Below are 21,122 nucleotides of genomic sequence, written 5' to 3' on the forward strand. Positions count from 1 at the left end.
TGCAAATCAAAACTACAATGAGGTACTACCTCACACCCATCAGAATAGCCATCATTAAAAAGTCTACAAATAATAAATGCTGGAGAGGGTGTGGAGAAAAGGGAACACTCTCACACTGTGGTGGGAATATAAATTGGTGCAGCCACTACGGAAAACACTATGGAGGTTCCTCAAAAAACTAAAAACAGAGTTGCCATATGATCCAGGAATCCTACTCCTGGGCGTATACCCTGACAAAACTGTAATTCAAGAAGATACATGCACCCCCATGTTCATAGTAGCACTATTTACAATAGCCAAGACATGGAAACATCTGTCCATCAACAGATGAACGGATAAAGAAGAAGTGGTACATATATGCAATGGAATACTACTCAGCCATAAAAAAGACTGAAATAATGCCATTTGCAGCAACATGGATGCAACCAGAGATCATCATACTAAGTCAGGCAGAAAGAGAAAGACAAATACCATATGATATCACTTAAATGTGCAATCTAAAATATGACACAAATGAACTTATCTATGAAAAAGAATCACAGACACAGAGAACAGACTGGTGGTTACCAAGGGGGCAGGGGTTGGGGGAGGGATGGAGTGGGAGGTTGGGGTTAGTAGATGTAAGCTTTTATATATATCTACATAGACACTGATATATAGGTATATATCCAATAGGATGAATAAACAACAAGGTCCTACTGTATAGCACAGAGAATAATATTCAATATCCTATGATAAACTATAATGGAAAAGAGTATTTTTTAAAAAGTGTATATATGTATAACTGAATCACTTTGCTGTACAGCAGTAATTAACACATTGTAAATCAACTATACTTCAATTAAAAAACAGTAACTTTGCTTCTATATTTTCTGATTGATAGAAGTATCTACACTAATGTTTTAACTTTCTATTTAATGATGAACACATTCCATATTCATGATTGGGGCAAATTATTTAAATATAAAATGTATTTCTGAAAGAGAAAACAATATTTCACGTGTAAAAGCCAGAGCTAAGTTCCCAAAGGAGCACCACAGTGAAGACAAAAGGATGCCGCCAGATATTTTAAATCTTCTCAGGGAACACGTCAGATATCAGGTATCTGTCAGATATCAGATACCACCTGAACTATGTAAGTGGTTTAGACCTAATTACTTAATTTAACAAAACTGTTAACATTTCTGTTGGCCCAGGGGCACTGTGAAAAAGTTACTAAGATACTAAGGGTGCCATAGAACCATGTATCTTAGTGAAACCTGCTTTTTGGAAAACAAATGTCATCTCATTTGATGATTTCAGAAAATGAGTAAAAAAGTATCAGAACATATAATGCATTCAAAGAAAGACCAACACTGTTAGCATCAAGTAATAAACCAACCAATGAGGAACTTGGGAATTCATTTAATTTGATGTTTTTGGTTGGCCAGAAGAAGAAAAATAAGATGAGCCATGAATGACAAATGTCAAAATTTATTTGAAACAAATATTTAGGTCATGGGGTCAAAATAACTTTTGCAGCTGATAATATGATCATGACATGAGCAGAAGCATCACATTTAAAGTGCAATTACAAAAGCAATCTCATTTTAGCAGGAATTGTATAACTACAAGTGAAGACAACTTAACAGTCACCAATTTGAGTTTTTTTATTCCCCTTCCTTCATCCTGTGGCTACAGCCATTTGTTTCCAAGAGTTTCAAGAGCAATAAACTGTGAACCAGTTCACTGATTTCAGGTACTTATTTTTGAACAAATTCCTTCCTCAGCTCAATCTTGCTCACCTTAACCCAGTGCCAAACAGCAAGGATGTCTAAAGCCTCCGTCTTTCTGTTCTAAGCGCTAGACCTATTCTGACAACTCTTGAATTGCTAAGTATTCATTTTTCAAAAATTCTTTTCGATTTTAAATGTCCTTTTTATTATGCATCTTTAACGTATGTAATATATCAGATTCCAAGTGCTTTGATGCTGGTGCTGTTTTCAATCATACTAGAAGCTATCAAGAAAAGGTTATAAGCTACTACGTTACAACTATGACTCTGAGATACCATCAGTTGTAAAATACATCCTGATAGCAGAAAGATAAAAATTTTCAATAATGTGTTATCACTTATAATAAAAGAAATGGGGTACTTCCTTGCTTGTTTACATTAAATTTTTACTGCAGTGCAAAAGAAAAAAATGTAATTTGTATACAGTATTGTACAATACTCTTGCATACTGAATGGAAGCACACGTACCAGATGAATTTGTATGTGCACCACTGATTGTTAAATAATTAGGAAACTTGTGTTTTAAATGCTTTACATTATGCAGAATTGTCAGATATCTGAAATATCAGATAGGTGTTGAGCGTTTTAGCAATATCTGGGAAATTGTTTACGGTTTGGGGTGGGCTGGAAAGTCATTATTTTTTTTCCTATTCAGAATAACAATATAGGGAACCACTTTTCAAAAAATTGCCACATAATACATAAAGATGCACCTATATACTGAAATATATATGTAATAAAAATATAAAAACAAAAAGAATAAAACAAAATGCAAACAACGGAGTACTTCTGGGGAAGGAGGCAGTGGAAGGGTGGGACATGGAAATATCTCCATTAAGTACAATACTCAAGCTGTAGAAAAATGCATATTTGTTAAAAACAAAGACAATAAATCACATTTGCACCTATATAATCACTAGAAAAGATACACACTAAACTGTTAAAAGTAAAATTGTGAAGGTAAACTTTCACATTCTATAGCTCTGTAATTTAAAAAACTAATAGAAAGGAAATAAAATAGTTAACGGCAGGGGGAGAGAGGAGGAAATAGCAATACAATCACTGCCATCATTCTCTGACAGGATACATTCCACCAAGTTAATGTGGTATTCTAGATAATGAGGTATTCTTAAGGAACATACAGACTAGGATGAATTAGATCTAGTTTATAAATAACATACACTGAACTAGCTAGCATATGATGTGATGACCTCAAAGTAGCTTTCTAAAAATCTTGGAGAGATATATATATATAAGTGGCATTACCCCCAGCACACTTTGCAGTTTCTTCCTGTCACCTCTTTCTTTGTTTTAATTTTATTGAAACAACATGCATTTGAACACCTATTATGTAACTGAAACCATGCTAGGTACAGGCAGTACCAAAATAAATATGGCTCCAGTTTTCAAGACGCTTGTAACATACAGTAGCACTGTCTAATACAACTCTGTGCAATAATGGAAAAGTTCTTTATCTGCACTGTTCAGTATGGTGGCCGTTAACAGCATGTAAATATTGAGCATTTGAAATGTGGTCGATGTGACTGAGAAATTAAATTATTTTATTTTGTTTAAATGAATTTAAATACCACTTATGGCTAGTGCCTACGGTACTGGACAGCACAGGGCTACAGCAAGACAAGGAAAAATAAACATAACTACATTGTATCATGGTACACACTAAACTAGAAGTATGCACAAAAGCTACAAAAGCAAGGAGAAGGAATGCTGAAGCTGATCACAGAATGGCTTCTGAAAGTACTGATACCTAATTCTTGAATCATGGAAGAAAGGTGAGGCATTACATGAAGAGGAACCCAAACAAGTAAAGGCTTAAAGTGTAAAAGTGCATAGCACAGAGATTTAAAAGCAGTTTTATATTACTCAATGGAAAAACTTTTCCATTTATATTACTCAATAAGCAAACAGAGGAGACAATGGAAATAAAAGTATGCGGGGTCAGAATGTGCAAAGATTATATGTAATGTTTAGGAGCTCGTCTACATTATATAAGAGAGGGGAAGAAGGCACTGGTAACTGGTAAGTTAGTATAAACACAGCTACAAAGAAATCCTACTTTATCCATGAAAAACAACAAATAAAATTCCTCCAAAATGGAATTGTTAAAAATCCAGATCATTTCATCTCAGTATATACAAACTCTTAGTGCTACCAATATAAATATTAGTAATTTACCTACTATTCCTTTGAATTTCTCATATGCTCTTAATATACTCATCATAATTATCAGACAGGAAATTATATTTCTACACATGTATTTTTCAAAAGAGGTTTTTACAAATAATTTTACAATGGCAATTTAAACAAGTGTTTCCAAGAATATTTCAACATGCATTAATTGTCACTAAGTAACAAGAAAAGAGAAAAGGGAAAATATTTTCAGGCAGAAGAACCCTAACCAAGAATGCATTTTCAGTTAAGCTAAAAAACCTGGATTATTTGTAAATAATATGACCGAAACAGTGTGACTCTAAACCATTTTTTTAGAGTAGAATGAACAGGAATTAGGAAATCTCTTCATGTATAAAATATAATCTCCTTTTATTCCTTTCTTAAGTGTAAAATTTGGAATTCTTTATTAATACGATTCCATAAAGTAAATTAATCATACTGTGTGATCATACAAAAGTTCTGCTTACGCTTTACAAACTGGATTATAAACACTGAAAAGCCACACAATATAGAATCACGACATTCTTAAAATAATTTAGCAGAATCTATCAAAAGATACAACAACCCAAGTAGTGTAACCAATTAAAATCCTATGAGTCAAGGTAGTTGGAAGTGGTTGTGAGGCAGGAGTTATAGCAAGTATAAGTAATGAACAGAGGCCATGTTGATTAATTCTATAAAAACAATTCAGAACAGAAAAGGTTACAGGGAGAACTGATTCTGCATAGCCACAGCTTACTCTGGCTTATTAAAATTATAAAAATCTGGCAAGAAACTTCAGACATAAAATTAGGTCAAATTCTAGAAAGGTTAAATATGACACTACTTTTCATTATGGACAGTGCCCAAACCAGAACCTAAGTCTTGTGTTCCAAGGCTCTTTGTTATCTCACCATGAAGACCCATTTACAATTTTCTCCAATGTTCACTGTTCCAATCTGAGGGAAGAAAAGACTAATTGGGCTAAAATAAATGATTAGAAGATAAATTGTTAGTTAACAAAAGCTGCTGCTATCACACTAGTTGCCTTCACAGCCTGGAGGGAACAAAACTTGTAGGTGGAAGGGAGAGAGGGAGGCTGGATATGTATTTGTGAAAGAAGCCTAAAGCTTATTCCTACTTAACTATGAACTACTGTGTATTCTGAGTCATTACATAATTTGATATTAAATTATTATCAAGTGAATAAAGCAGATTTTCTTTGAAAAAATTAAATTCAAATATAAGAGCTTTTAAAATCACTATTTAATAGCACTATCTTTAAAATTCACCTTCTTTTAAAAGCTCAGAAAGAAAACAGAAATATTACACTTCAACCATCCTTTCAGCATCCTTACATATTTCATAGGGGATGGATATTATTAACTAACTTAATAAATGAGAAAACAAGAATCTAGCATTATAAGGACAGCAAGCTAATGACAAATTCAATAGAATTGGGGTCTCTGAGTACCCTGGGATTTTCATTTCTATTTTTTCTATACTCTAACCAACTTTGTCTACATTCCTGTGATGCTCTAGTACCCCGAATAGATCCTAAGACTTCAGATTTAGTCTTCCAGAAATAATATGTATAAAAGCAATCAACATTTTGTTTTATGGAATACTAGCTCTGAATCCAGCCATGAAGTCATAAATTGTGTTTTAGATAATCTAAGTTTTGACACAGATATACACACCAGAAAAATTATGTTCTGACACTAAAAGAATATATATACATTTATTGTAAGAATATATATACATTATTTATAAGAATAAATATACATTATAAGCATGCTTCATTCTGAAAAATGTTCCCACTATTTCAACTGTCAAACCCAACATATGTATTTTTAAAATTATAACCCCAATTTTTCAAACTCAGGTGTATCCAACCTGATTCCAATTAAATACAACATGTTAAACAGTTCATGTAACTATATGACCAACAGAAAAAAGGAAAAAAATTTTTGATCTTACCTGGTAGTTTCTTTTCTCAGATAATGTATGTCCATCAGTCCTCACCATAGAGTCGTGTCCTTTCCTCACAGTACTGGAGGCAATCAAATAGAACTGTCACTCAAGGGTCGTGTCACAGGAAGGACCGCCCACCAGTTCTCCCTCTAGAGTGGAATTATCCAAAAGCCGTCAAAATTACTAACATGTAAACATATGAACAGCAGCAAAAATATCCAATACGATACATAGAAAACAAAACCAAAAAGTACTCTTTTTATATCCTAATTGATCTTCCTCTTAACCATCCAGGGAGGGCTAGACTGGCAGACATATTTTATTTGAGATAGAAGTTATTAAATATGAAAACCTTTCCCTTCCAATTAAAATTGTCTGCAGAACTCACACACAGAAAGAAACTTACAGTGAATAAAAATGGAGTGGACAAAAAAGTTCAGCCCTGAATTGACACATTTTTTTTTTCTTTTAAATAAACATCCTCCTGTTAGTCTCAGAAATGTTCAATTAATTCAGATTCAGTCATTTAATTTCAAATCCCTCTCCTCAAAATGCTTATTTATACAGCCGCTATTCATTCAGTTTATGAGGTTTATTCCTACGCCATAAGATGGGAATTCATCCTATAACGTTAGGATGATTAACAGATGCAAACCTAACTCAATATTCTATTAAAATTTATTCCAATGAAGAGTAGCAACACATGTCAACTTTCTGGAAGCCTTTGTCCTTCAATCCTCCAATTTCATGCATGCTCTAATAGAATTTGCTTTTTTACATTAGGGCAGAAAAATAATGGGTTATTTCTTAACCTGGACAGAGCTAAATAAGTCCAAAATGACCAGGCACTGTAAACTTCAGGTACAAAAAAAAAAAAAAAAAATCAATCACCGAAGCAGAGGTAATAGTCTCTAGAGATGCTAACTCAAGAACGTAAATTGAAAATGAAAAACCAAAAATTCAAAAGTGGTATCTACAAAGCGTAAATAGTCGTTTTTAAGACTAAAGTCTTACTTTTACTTTTACCTAACTTTTAAGTAAAATGTTTACCCCAGAAAAGTAGTAACTTAGTATACCTACTGAACTAACAATAGTTGCTAACCACTAAAAATTATATTCAAATTTAGAGCAATTATTTAATATTAGACAAAATTTACTTTCAGAGAGGATAATAAAAACATCTAATTTAATTTCATAAGAAGTATGAATCAATTTTACTAAAACCAACAAACATGCACATACACATACACATGGATTACATCTAAAAAGCAATCTAGTAAGAAGGTCAGAAAATTTTTCAAGGAAAACATTAAAAATTAATATTATTAGATTTAAGTTTTAAAAAGAATTCATGTACTGAAAACCTACACTCCACCTCCTCTCTTATGCCTGATCACAAGTTAGTGGGTGCTATATACTTTTACTTAATTTTGACCATCTTGCATCGTAAATGTTTGGCTGAAATACTTCAGAGATGCCTGGCTCTATGGCAAAAATGTAAATGTGCATTACCAAATTTGTATGTACTACTGGAATTAAATATGTCTCTCTCAAAAGTAACAAAGGAGAAAGGTTTTTTAAAGCATATTTACTGCTATAAATATAATCCTAGCAAGGAATTAGGTTATTCATAAAGAAAAACTATCTACTGAATTGAATGTTCAAGAATAGTTAAGTGACATACATTTAGCTCCAACTTAAATGTTCATGACTGTCACAAAATGAGAACAAATCTATTTATTATGCATCCTCTAAACAACATTAACCCTGTTTTAATGTATTTTATACTATTAAGAGTTTAAAACAGTACTTGCTTTACTATTAACATGTTCATGACAAGTCTGAATTCAATGGACAGTAAGTGTAAAATTTCAGTTTTTTCTTAGAAAATAAGCATGTTTTCCTTCTTAAATAAGTTTAAGAATAAGTTTAAAGTCCATGCACTATCTTCCATTTGTACCAGTTTCATCAAAAGATATGTTAGAAATCTAAAATCAGGCAAGGCTATTCTATTTTCAACAGCATAACATTCTACATATATATATATATATATATATATATATATATATAATGAGATAATTAGGACTTTATATGTTAAATAATATAATTAAAAATATTTAATCTATATATATATATATATATATATATATATATATAATGAGATAATTAGGACTTTATATGTTAAATAATATAATTAAAAATATTTAATCTGTACATTTACCAGATTAAAAAAATATTAACTTTGGAATACTATGGATTTAGTACAAAAGTAAAGCTTGTTTTGTTTGTTTCCCCATCTTGGGATAACTTCAAGTATTTCATGGCTTAGGGTTTCAAACAACAGCCACTATAGGCATACCTCCAAGATATTGCAGGTTCAGTTCCAGATCACAGCAATAAAGCAAATACCACAATAAAGCAAATCATACAAACTTTTTCGTTTCCCAATGCATATAAGTTATGTTTACACTATACTGTAGTCTATTAAGTATACAATAGTATTATGTCTAAGAAAACAACGTACGTCCCTTAACTAAAAAACACTTTATTGTTAAAAAATGTTAACCGTCACTGGAGCCTCCAGTGAGTCATTACCTTTTTGCAATACTAACATCAAAGATCACCGATCAGAGATCACCAAAACAAATATTAGAATGAAAAAGTCTGTAATATTTCAAGAGTTCCAAAATGTGATGGAGACGTGAAGTGAACAAATGCTGTTGGAAAAACAACACCCGCAGACCTGTTTGATGCAGGACTACCACAAACCTTCCATTTGTAAAAACACAATAGAATAATAAAGCACAATAAAACAAAGTGCAGTTGTTAAGGGAACCACCGACAGAAACCGCCTGCCCTTGGCCAGGCACTGACAGTAACCACTTGCTTGAGTTATCTTACAACAGGAGGTCCTGGTAAGGAACACAGAACTAACAAGCTACCACCAACCGGAAGAATTCGGGAAAGGTCAAAAGGAGAGGAGACACCAGTCCATATGTCCTACCAACCTCCCAGAATCCTTCTCGCTGGAATCCATCTTGGCTGAACGACGCGTGCACCACCAGGAAGAACCCTGAGTCAGAATGATTGGCCACAGAGAATCCGGAAGCTAACCCCATCACCATAAAACCCAGAGACTGCAAGCCACGTGGTAGAGCAGTTCTCCTGGGTTCCCTTACCCTGCTGCTCTCCACATGGGCGCCCCTTCCCAATAAAGTCTCTTGCTTTGTCAGCCCATGTGTCTCCTCGGACAATTCATTTCCGAGTGTTAGACAAGAGCCCACTCTCGGGCCCTGGAAGGGAAGGGGTCCCCCTTCCTGCAACACAATGAAACAAGATGTATGCCGGTATGTGTTCTAACCAATATAGGAATCAACATTCTATATTGAACAATAACTAAAAATCATTATCTCCTTTCAGTAAACAAAGGGAAAAAGAAATTAAGGCACTCTATTTTCTTCTGGGTAAACATGAAAATCTAACATTTGTCACTACTATCTTATATTAAACAAAGATGTTCAATAACAGATTGTGTTGATACTCATCATATTAGGAATGAAAGGACAGTGAATAGATAAAAAAGGATGTGAATATATGTGTGACACAGAGAATATGTGAAAAGAAGAAAACATGAAAGAGAACATGCACCCTAGGTACCTAAATTTATTAAAGTTTATGCACTGCTTTTTCCACAAACTCCTATAAATATTTAAAAAGTCAGAAAAGACAAATATTTATAAAACTAAAATGAAATTTTCTATAAGGCAGGGATACCTTCCAAGACAGAAAAACAGAGACTGTATTTACCTTCCTACCTTAGAAAACTAGAAAACTAGAAAAAAATGTATGAAACAATGATTTTCAGACATTGAACACCATCTCAGGACAGAGATCATCAAGAGAACAAAACAAAAGTAAGCTCTATTGCCTGAAGAGTTACTAGGCTGAAACACAGGGAGGGGGTTAGGCATTGGAACCCAACTGGAGCACAACAGTCTCACTGAGTTAAGGAAAAAGAGTTCAGAGTTAGGGGAAACACCAAGACAGCTAGAATTTGCAGGGCAAATGGGGAGAAGGAAGCTGCAAAGAGCTCCAAATATATGGAGAGAGATTCCCCTCAAGGTTTTAGCTAAGTAATGATCTGTGCATGCATGTGAAAAAACTACTGAATCTGAAGAAAAAGCCTCTGAAAAGGAGTAGTCAGAACAATCCCCAGAGCTCATGTTCCCATCAACGAGTAGGACCTCTTAACACACAGCGTTCTGAATAGAGTTCAGAAGGTAATGAAAACCTCAGTAATGAAACTAAATAAGCTTTAAACTGAAGTATGTTCTTGACCAGCACTAACAGAGCTTAAAAGCAAGCCTCAAAAAGATCAAAAGAATTCTAAGTACCATAACTGTACCCCTAAACAAAGCCCAAAAATATTTAAAACAATACAACAAAACCATCATTAAATAATGTAAAATTAAATGTTTGGCATCCAATCAGAAACACTAGCCATGCAAAGAAGCAGGAAATACAACCCATAACAAGGTGAAATATAATAAATGGAAATAAACCAGCAATTATACAGATGATAGAATTAGTGGCTTAAAGAGGTATTGTAAATGTATTCCATACATTCAAGCAAATAAAGAAAACTATGAACATAATACCAGAAAGGCAAGGTGTCCACGTGCCAATGCAGGGGACACAGGTTCCAGCCCTGGTCTGGGAAGATCCCACATGCCGCGGAGCAACTAAGCCCGTGCGCCGCAACTACTTAGCCTATGCTCTAAGAGCCTGTGAGCCACAACTACTAAGCCCACGTGCCACAACTACTGAAGCCTGTGCACCTAGAGCCCATGCTCTGCAACAACAGAAGCCACCGCAAGAAGAAGCCCACGCACTGCAATGAAGAGTAGCCCCCTCTCGCCGCAACTAGAGAAAGCCCTGAGCAGCAACAAAGACCCAACTCAGACAAAAATAATAAATAAATTTTTTAATTTTTTAAAAAATTAAAAGAAAAAAAGAAATTCAAGGTATCAAAAATACCATAGTTGGCAGAAAGAGGAAATTTTTTTTTATGGTGACAGAAAGGTTCTGTATCTTGCTTTTAGTGGTGGTGGTTATACGACTCCACACATGTGAAAAATACCACAGAATGATAAAAACATACAAAAACGTGAATGCATGCAGAAAAGGGTAAAGTGAATTAATTTGCAGTCTAATAAGTTATACCGATTTCTGGTTTTGATAATGCACTACAGTTATGTAAGATGACATCACTGGAGGAAGATAGGTGATGGGCATATGGGACCTCCTTGTACTATTTTTGCATCTTATGAATTTATAATTATTTGAAAGTTAAAACATTTTTTAAAGGCTCAAACTGATCTAGAGATAAAAATTCAATAACTCTAATTAAACATGCATTGGATAGGATTAACAGCAGACTAGATACTCCAAAAGAAAAGCTTAATGAATTGAAAACATAACAATAGAAAAAAATCCAAAATTAAACACTGTGAGAAAAGAGGCTAGAAAAAAAAAAAAGGAACCATGGGACAATGAACAGTGAAATATCATCACCAGGGACAGTGAACTGTTGGGCAATATCAAGCAGTCTAAAATTAATGTAATTAGTATCCCAGAAAGAGTAAAAGAGCAGGAGGACAGAAAAAAAAGGCCAAACTTTCCCTAAATTTGTTGAGAACTGTAAACTCACAGATCCAATAACCTCAACAACCTCTAAGGAGAACAAAAAAACACACTTCATCATTTGACAGTCAAACTACTGAGAAACAGTGATAGAGAAATCATAAAGCAGCCAGAAGGGGAAAAAAGAATACATAGAGAAAAAGAGAGAAATTATGGCAAACTTGTTACCAAAAACAATGCAAATCAGGGGAGAGGTAATCAAGTTTTTTTCTGGCTGTGAGGGGTGTGGGATCTCAGTTCCCAGACCAGGAGGGATTGAACCCGGGGCCATGGCAGTGAAAGCCCAGAATACTAACCTGTAGGCCATCAGGGAACTCCCCTCAACATTTTTAAACTATAGAAAAAAATTTTTAAAAACTATTAACCAAGAATTCTAAATTTAGCTAAAATATCTTTCAAAAATGAAAGCAAATACATTTGGAAGGGTTTGGCAGTTTTTTTTATAAAGTTAAACATAGGCTTGACATACAACCCAGTAATTGTGCCCCTAGGTATTTACCAAAGTGTACTGAAAACTTATGCTCATACCAACACCTATACGTGAATGTTTATACCATGGAAGATGTTCTTCAAAAGGTGAATGGATAAATAAAACAACACATCTACACAACAGAATTCTATTCAACAATTAAAAATAAAAAAGCTATTAATTTATGCAACATGGATGAATCTTTTTTTTTTTTTTTTTGCGGTATGTGGTCCTCTCACTGTGGTGGCCTCTCCCGTTGCGGAACACAGGCTCCGGACGCACAGGCTCAGCAGCCATGGCTCACTGAGCCAGCCGCTCCGCGACATGTGGGATCCTCCCGGACCGGGGCACGAACCCGTGTCCCCTGCATTGGCAGGCGGACTCTCAACCACTGCGCCACCAGGGAAGCCCAACATGGATGAATCTTAAATGCACTTGCTAAGGCAAAGAATCCAGACCAAAAAGGCCATATAGTGTTTCCATTCATGACATTCTGGAAAGGCAAAACTGTAGAGATAGAAAATAGATCAATGGTTGCCAGGGAACTGGAGGAGTGACTGACTACAAAGGGGACACAGAGGGAACTTTTAAAGAGATTGAATTATTCTATATGGTACTGGAGTGGACACACATGCTATGCATGTCCTGAAATCCATAGAACTTCACAACATGAATGTATGCAAATCTTAAAAATTAACTAGGAGGTTAGAAATACAGAACTGGCAAAAGAGTAACTGTATTACAAATGTATGACACAGCCACACTGAAGGGGGTATGGAAAATGGTGCTGGCCTAAATAACTTTGGAAGATGGTATTGTGACTGGTAACTGTAACAGAAAAAAAGAACTCTATATAAACACTGTATTCTGGTTGGTAAAGTGATTCCTTACAAGGCTATGGATTAGTAATGCTGAAACAACTATACATGTCTACTGAAGATAATAAGTAAAGTAGATGGTGCTTGGTGGGAGCCAGATTTCCCACTTCAGGAAAGTTACAGGTAAGCAAGGAGGAAAGGCTAGAACGAACTATGTAGTACCTCTATTGGTATCAGTTTGTTCTCAACTACAAAACACTTTAAATATGGTAACCATTCAGATTATTAGAGAATGAATCATTTCACTGGTATGTTGTATGTTGCTTGAAAACAAAAATTTATAAAATGCTAGGTGATTAACAGGTATGTCAAAATTATATTTTAAAAGACAGGCTTAATGAAGTAATATTTAAAAGATTTTTAAACAATGTAAACAAAGCTAATGTTTTAAAGCCTCCAAATTGTATTGAATATTTGCAAGTAACTAAGTCAAAAAACTTTAAACTTTTTAACAGACTGGTAACAGAATTAAATTTCAAGAACGCAAAGTAATTCATGTAACATATATCACTAGTGTCTACTCATGCAATAACTTCTCTCAAATTCAAGATACTTTTAGAATAAAGTTACTGAATATACCAGTATAAATGATAAAAGAATAAACATTTTACACCTTTTCTGTTGAAAACCCGTGAAATAGATTTAGTCATGCTATCAGCTTAAAATCTGACAAGAAGCCACTAAGAGGGAAAATATAAACCAAATCTTAATTAATATAAGATAAGCAGGCTTATTCATCCTAGGTGTTTCCCTAAATCAGAGGCTAATAGAAATTCAGCACCTAATATTATCTAAACAAATGGTAACTGAACCCCAATTTTTCTTTCAAAAAAAGACTTCTCAAAATAAGAGATTAATGAGTAACATTTCTAGAAAATACTTAATTGGAGAGAAAAAAAATTAACTTTATTCTCCAAATTCTATTAAATTTTGGATGTCATCATCATACAAAAATATACACCTTGAATGGAACAATAACCAGAAAATCTGAATTCTAGTTAGTATTAGCCTGATCAGTTTCTCCTCTCTGGCTTCAGTTTCTTAATCTGTAAAATAAAGTGATCAATTTAGATGTTTTTTAATGTGTGCAGCTCCAAAATTTTATATTTTAAATGTTTTGTGTCAAAGTAATCCATTTAGGAAAGTGGACAATTACAGTTGATTTTTTTTCCATGTTTTCTTTTTTCCTCCCACTTTATTGCTCAATAGTACTTTACAACACGGCCCAAATATTTTGGAGGTTGGGAATGGTATCTAAATAAAACATTTTAGGGACTTCCCTGCTGGTCCAGGGGTTAAGACTTCACCTTCCAATGCAGGGGGTGAGGTTCGAACCCTGGTCAGGGAGCTAAGATCCCACATGCCTCAGGGCCAAAAAACCAAAACATAGAACAGAAACAATATTGTAACAAATTCAATAAGGACTTAAAAAAAAAAAGGTCCACATCAAAAAAAAAAAAAAAAAAAAAGATTTTAATTTGGTAGTCTTTACCAAACTCAACTTTAAGCTACAATGTGAATTTGGTCAGGTTAAGAGAGTTGAAGCCTTTGGGCAGGTTTTGTTTTCTGATATAGAGGACATTATATTCCAAGTTGGCTATTAATTAAAACACACTACCAAATGTGACCAATTTCACTGGAGCTCAATAAAAGCTGAAGTAAATGCACTTAACATCATCTTTAAAACCTTAGGGTTTCTCAAATTCCAGAACTATGTTAAGCAACATTTTCTTGTTAGTAGGTAGGCTGCAGTTACAAATATTTTATGAACTATTTTCTGAACTAATTTTTGGTTTGATGACATAGATAAATGTTTTCAAAATTCTGAGTTGATGACGTGTTACATATAAGAAACGTGGGCAGACAAAATAAAAAGAAATAAAACTCAGGAATTTCTGTTTTATACCAAACTTAGTCTGGGAAAAATGCCACATCAACTAAAAATAGTTTTTCTGAATGTTTTAATAATACATGTTTCAAGAGTCTATGATTAACATGTAAAATGAAAAGTTGCCTACATTTACAAAGGAAAACAAATAAAAATAAATCAATACTTCTTTTGAAATCAATTTACTCTCTGGTTGTCATAATTTAATGTTTTGTAGCTTAATTTTGTGTGTCTTCTATTTTCTGTACTGGTAGCATTCCTGATGCACTATTTCTTACATATCTGTGTAGTTCTGTCACATGTATTTCAAGGAGGCTTCTAGGTACCTGACACATGGAATTTACTGTGAGTAATAGACAGTAGATCTATCTGTCTAAAAGGCCCAGCATCTCGAACCATAATTCAAAAAGAGTCATGTACCAAAATGTTCACTGCAGCTCTATTTACAATAGCCTGGACATGGAAACAACCTAAGTGTCCATCATCGGATGAATGGATAAAGAAGATGTGGCACATACATACAATGGAATATTACCCAGCTATAAAAAGAAACGAAATTGAGTCATTTGTAGTGAGGTGGATGCACCCAGAGTCTGTCATACAGAGTGAAGTAAGTCAGAAAGAGAAAAACAAATACCGTATGCTAACACATATATATGGAATCTAAGAAAAAAAAAAAGTCATGAAGAACCTAGGGCTAAGACGGGAATAAAGACACAGACCTACTAGAGAATAGACTTGAGTATATGGGGAGGGGGGAAGGGTAAGCTGTGACAAAGTGAGAGAGTGGCATGGACACACATACACTACGAAACGTAAAATAGATAGCCAGTGGGAAGCAGCTGCATAGCACAGGGAGATCAGCTTGGTGGTTTGTGACCACCTAGAGGGGTGGGATAGGGAGGGTGGGAGGGAGGGAGATGCAAGAGGGAAGAGATATGGGAACATATGTGTAACTGATTCACTTTGTTATAAAGCAGAAACTAACACACCATTGTAAAGCAATTATACTCCAATAAAGATGTTAAAAAAAAGAAAAAGAAAAAAGAAATAAAATAAAAGGCCCAGCATCTCAAGACAGAAATTTTCTATGCCAAATCTAAAAAGTTCCAAGTAAAATGACATACAGGGCCTCCCTGGTGGCACAGTGGTTGAGAGTCCGCCTGCCAATGCAGGGGAACCGGGTTCATGCCCCGGTCCGGGAAGATCCCACATGACGCAAAACGGTTAGGCCCAAGAGCCATGGCCGCTGAGCCTGTGCGTCCGGAGCCTGTGCTCCGCAATGGGAGAGGTCACAACAGTGAGAGCCACGTACCGCCCAAAACAAAAAAAAAAGAAATACAATAGTCCTACTGAACATAAATGACAAGAGTTCAATAATTTCTGAACCACAGGCTTTCAAAAGTTAAAAGCGCCTCATTTGTTTTAGGCTTAAATGAAATTGGGGTCCAAAATTAAGATAATGAGGGGGTCCTCCTAGCCTTCCTGTTGCCTGAAACTTACATATGTATTTATACAAGCTGCTTAAACTCGGTGTGATTCACAGAGGACTCTGTTACTTCTTATTAAGATAGTAATAGCTACAAAAAGTAATATTAAGATAGTAATATCAAATAAGTTTGTGAAACTTACAATACATAAAACCTCATTTAAGTAAACAGTTGTTTGAATTAATTAGAGCAGACTACCAGATGTGAACAATCTGAATGTGGAAATGGCCAAACTATTAATATTAATACTTACTAATTTTCTACAAGTTTAGAGCTAAAGAAAGTATTAAAATTAATGAAATGTTTTTGAAACTTTCATTACAATTAGATAAAAGTCCACAAAGGTTTCCAATGATTGAAGTAGCTATTGCCAAAGCAGTCCTTCTAAAATAAGACCAAGTAATATTAGTCTCAGGACTTCCCTGGGGGTCCAGTGGTTAAGACTCTGTGCTTCCAATGCAGGGGGCACAGGTTCAATCCCTGGTGGGAGAACTAAAATCCCACATGTCACGCGGTGCAGCCAAAAAATTAAAAAAAAAAAAAATTAGTCTCACAGTCTATTAGAAGGGACATACTGGTTCTATTAATTCAACAAAGGAACTTGTGCTAAGTTATAATCTATAAGTTGAATTCCTTAAAATATATAACAGCTCCCTTCTTACTCTTCCTCGTAAAATGGCTATAAGTTCATTAAATATTGTTATTTTACATCAGCAATTGAATATATATAGCACATGGAATCAGAAATCTGAAAACTTTAATGCTAACAATTTTTACATGTAATACATACATATTTTTTCTCATAATTTATATAAGTTGTTCATTCTACTGACAGGGTAATATTAAAAACTGACTAGTTCATATCAACTATTTAGACTTAATCACTAAATTCATGACAACTGATTAAGCTCACCAAACTACCTCACTAAAAAGTTGCTGTTAACATAAATCTAATAAGTCAGTTATATATTAAAATAAATTTTTAAAATCGCAAAACTAATTTTTTCCAGTTTTCATAAGAGTATTAAAATAAAGCTTAAGGGCTTCTCTCGTGGCGCAGTGGTTGAGAGTCCACCTGCCGATGCAGGGGACACGGGTTTGTGCCCCGGTCTGGGAAGATCCCACATGCTGCGGAGCAGCTGGGCCCGTGAGCCATGGCCGCTGAGCCTGCGCGTCTGGAGCCTGTGCTCCGCAACAGGAGAGGCCACAACAGTGAGAGGCGTGCGTACCACAAAAATAAATAAATAAATAAATAAAAATAAATAAAATAAAATAAAGCTTAAGGACTTCCCTGGTGGTGTAGTGGTTAAGAATCCACCTGCCAATGTAGGGGACATGGGTTCGAGCCCCAGTCCAGGAAGATCCCACATGCCGCGGAACAACTAAGCCCATGCACCACAACTACTGAGCCTGCACTATAGAGCCCGCAAGCCACAACTACTGAGCCCGTGTGCCACAACTACTGAAGCCCAAGTGCCTAGAGCCTATGCTCCGCAACAAGAGAAGCCACCGCAATGAGAAGCCTGCACACCACAACAAAGACCCAACACAGCCAAAAATAAATTAAATTAAAAAAGATAACAAAGCTTAAGTAAAAAGCAGAAAAGAATAATTACACCCCTCCATTTAAAGAAGATAACATAGTGAACACTAACTAAGTAGACATTCTCCCAACTTCTCAAAGTTTACTTTTTGTAAAACACAAAGGGGCAACTTCTGGTACACTGTTTCTGGCGTGAAAGTCAAGGGAATAGCCACAGATGCTCTGCAAAGCACTGATACATGACTGTCTAGGGCACTAACACAGAGACGAAGAGGCAATAGGCATATTTATAGAGGACAGAAATAGGCTAAAGGATTTACACTGTTTTTAATCACAGGATGCACATCAGAATCACTGAAGGTTTTTTTTAAGAAATATTAATGTCCCCTCCCTTGCCCTTACTTTAATTAATTTGTCAGGGATGGAACCCGGTCAGCAGGTGCTTTTTAAAGTGCTCCAGGGCTTCCTTGGTGGCGCAGTGGTTAAGAGTCCGCCTGCCGATGCAGGGGACACGGGTTCGTGCTCCAGTCCGGGAGGATCCCACATGCCTCGGAGCGGCTGGGCCCGTGAGCCATGGCCGCTGAGCCTGTGCCTCCGGAGCACTCCGCAACGGGAGAGGCCGCAACAGAGAGAGGCCCGTGTACCGCAAAAGAAAAAAAAAAAGAAAGGCTTAAAGTGCTCCAGGTGATTCAAATGCACAGCCAAGGTTAAGGCTGTCGGGTTAAGACTTTATAAGAAAGTGAAATTCAAAAATGTTTTCATCTCAGTGTAAGTACTAAGCAAAAAGAAAACATTATATAAATTGAAGGTAGTATATAAGAGACTGTACAGTTCCTATGCATGCCAATGCACCCTTTCCTTGCCTCTTACTCACTGTACCTCTGAGAAATAATGCTGGGCCTTAAACATTAATTTTTACACTGTTTTTTAAGCACAAGATTTCTTTTGTTGAAATACATACATTGTAAGTGCAGAAGCAGATAATCAGAAGAAGTAGATTACAGTAAAACTTCCTTATTACAAGAAATTTCTAGTAAAAAAAGTTCCTCTAATATATTCAATACTTAGGTTTTAAAAATATGTCCACTCTTAACATTTCTTCCTAGAAATGTAATATTAACTATCATTTGCCAAGCATTAGTCACTGTGCACTACTTTATGTATAATTTCTTTCAACCCTCAAAATCTATAAGGTAGATATTACTGTCCCTTTTTTACAGATGAGAAAACAAACTCTAACAATAAGGAAATAACACAAGGTCAAGAGGTAGTTAACTAAGCTGGAAGTAACAGGGCCAGAATTTGAGCTCCTGTTCACTTAACTTGAATTCAATCTTTACATACATATATGTATATGTATATATACACATGCACACACATATATCTCATACCAGTTATGGTTTCATGAAGAAAATGTGATATATATTTCTTCATGAAACCGTAATTGGTATAAATATCATAGATATATCACATACATATATCATACCAATTATGGTTTCAAAAAAATGAAATCATTTCTGGAAATTCCAGCTGTCAAATAATACAACTATTCAGAAGTCTCATTATTCTTCTATAAGAAGGAAATCAGCAATGGGGTGACAAGTAACAGACATTAATCAGCTGGAGATTCAAAGTTCAGAAAGACCCTTATCAGGAAATAAAGAACCCACAATATCCTTTCACACTGAGCTTTAGACCCTAAGCAGAGAAAAAACAGGCACTGTATCACAAGGCAAACAGCGAAATTGTTTTGTTAAAGTTTTAAGGCTACCAGATTACTATCGTCAACCAAGGTCTCTGTGTCTATCCCAGTCACAGAAATGAATACATTCAATGTACCCTATCTTTATACAATTCTCTAAGAAGGAAGCTTCAAAATTCCTTAAAGAAGTCCAGTTTCTACATCCTTCTGAATTTTTGCATATGTTTTCTACTTTTTAAATTGTCTCTCTACAACAGACACTCCTGGTTGACTCCCTAACAGTCCAGTCCTTCTCCCTGGGACTGCCGTAGTTGTTCAGTGGTTCAAGCTTTCCCACATGACTTAAGAGGAAATGCTGATTGATTTAAGTAAATATGATAACGCTACCCAACCACCCCAATGCCCCTGTCAGTAAATGATTTGTGTTAAGGGTATTTGAACCAACTCTGGCCAGTGAGATACTAGGAGAAAGAGGAGAGGAGAAATTTGATTGCAGGATTTTAGGAAAGGAGAGAGAGACAGCACCCTTTGTTCCCCTAGATGTTGTTATATCAGACTATCACATTTAGAACTACCTACTATAGCCATCTCTCAACCGCAAGAGAGCTAGCTTGGGGAATTCCCTAGCGGTCCAGTAGTTAGGACTCTGCGCTCTCACTGCCGAGGGCCCAGGGTTCAATCCCTGGTCAGGGAACTAAGATCCCACAAGCCGCACGTGTGGCCAAAACAAACAAACTAAATCTGTGGAGAGTTAATTTAAGGAGAATCTCACACTCTAATAATGGCAGAACAGAAAGATGAAAAGAATTTGGCTCTGGCCTTAATCACTTAGCTGTTGCATTAACCAACACACAAATGACCATTCCTCCAGAGACACGAGAAAATAAATTTTAGTCAGTTGAACCAAAAGCTTCCTAAGCCTTTAGGCTTTCCACACCTAATCCTTTAGTAATTTTTAAACCATTTTATGTAAAGTCTTTCCAAGGCATCTACCTTACTTTTCCAAAGCATATACAAACAGTTTAAAACAATAGTTCTTTCTATACTCATATTTCATTAGCTTAGATCATACTTAAACTAAAAATTGCATTAACACTGGCATAAAAACAGCTGATTCTTAGGGTACAAGAGTAAGCTAGAGTAGTTCACTAGCTGTAAGTGCTCAGAATACTCTGAACTACAGGAATTGAAAGCAATGGTTTAAGAGCATGTCACTTCAGTGGAGGCTTGTTAATAAGGACACATGTCACCAACACATCTCTGCATGTGACAGATTCTGTATATAACAAACATATATTCTTCCTCTATGGGAGGTGGGAGGTGGGGTGGTGGTGGTGTGGGGGAGGCAGTTAAAAAGTCCTACAAAAAAGCTTAGGACATATGTTTCCAGGAGAGAAGATTAGAGTAAACCTAGAGTCAAAGAAGTAGGAGTATGAGTCTACTTAGTCTCAACTCCGGCCAGGTAGCACTGCAGTAAGAGAACACAGAAACTATAAAGAACCTTTACAACCTTTAGTTGTTTTACTGCT

General features: G+C 35.4%; 1 protein-coding gene across 1 annotated transcript in view; it reads right to left on the reverse strand.

The window, feature by feature from the left end:
* Window positions 1-21,122, reverse strand: part of CNOT2 (CCR4-NOT transcription complex subunit 2) — a 112,896-nt gene that overhangs the window by 62,862 nt on the left and 28,912 nt on the right. The window contains exon 2 of the mRNA XM_007463543.1: window positions 5,927-6,069. Within this exon, the coding sequence (XP_007463605.1) occupies window positions 5,927-5,974 (48 nt within the window). The 5' untranslated portion in view covers window positions 5,975-6,069. The remainder of the gene's footprint in view (window positions 1-5,926; window positions 6,070-21,122) is intronic.

The sequence above is a fragment of the Lipotes vexillifer genome, unplaced genomic scaffold (genome assembly GCF_000442215.2).
Source record: "Lipotes vexillifer unplaced genomic scaffold, Lipotes_vexillifer_v1.1 scaffold602, whole genome shotgun sequence".
NCBI lineage: Eukaryota > Metazoa > Chordata > Mammalia > Artiodactyla > Lipotidae > Lipotes > Lipotes vexillifer.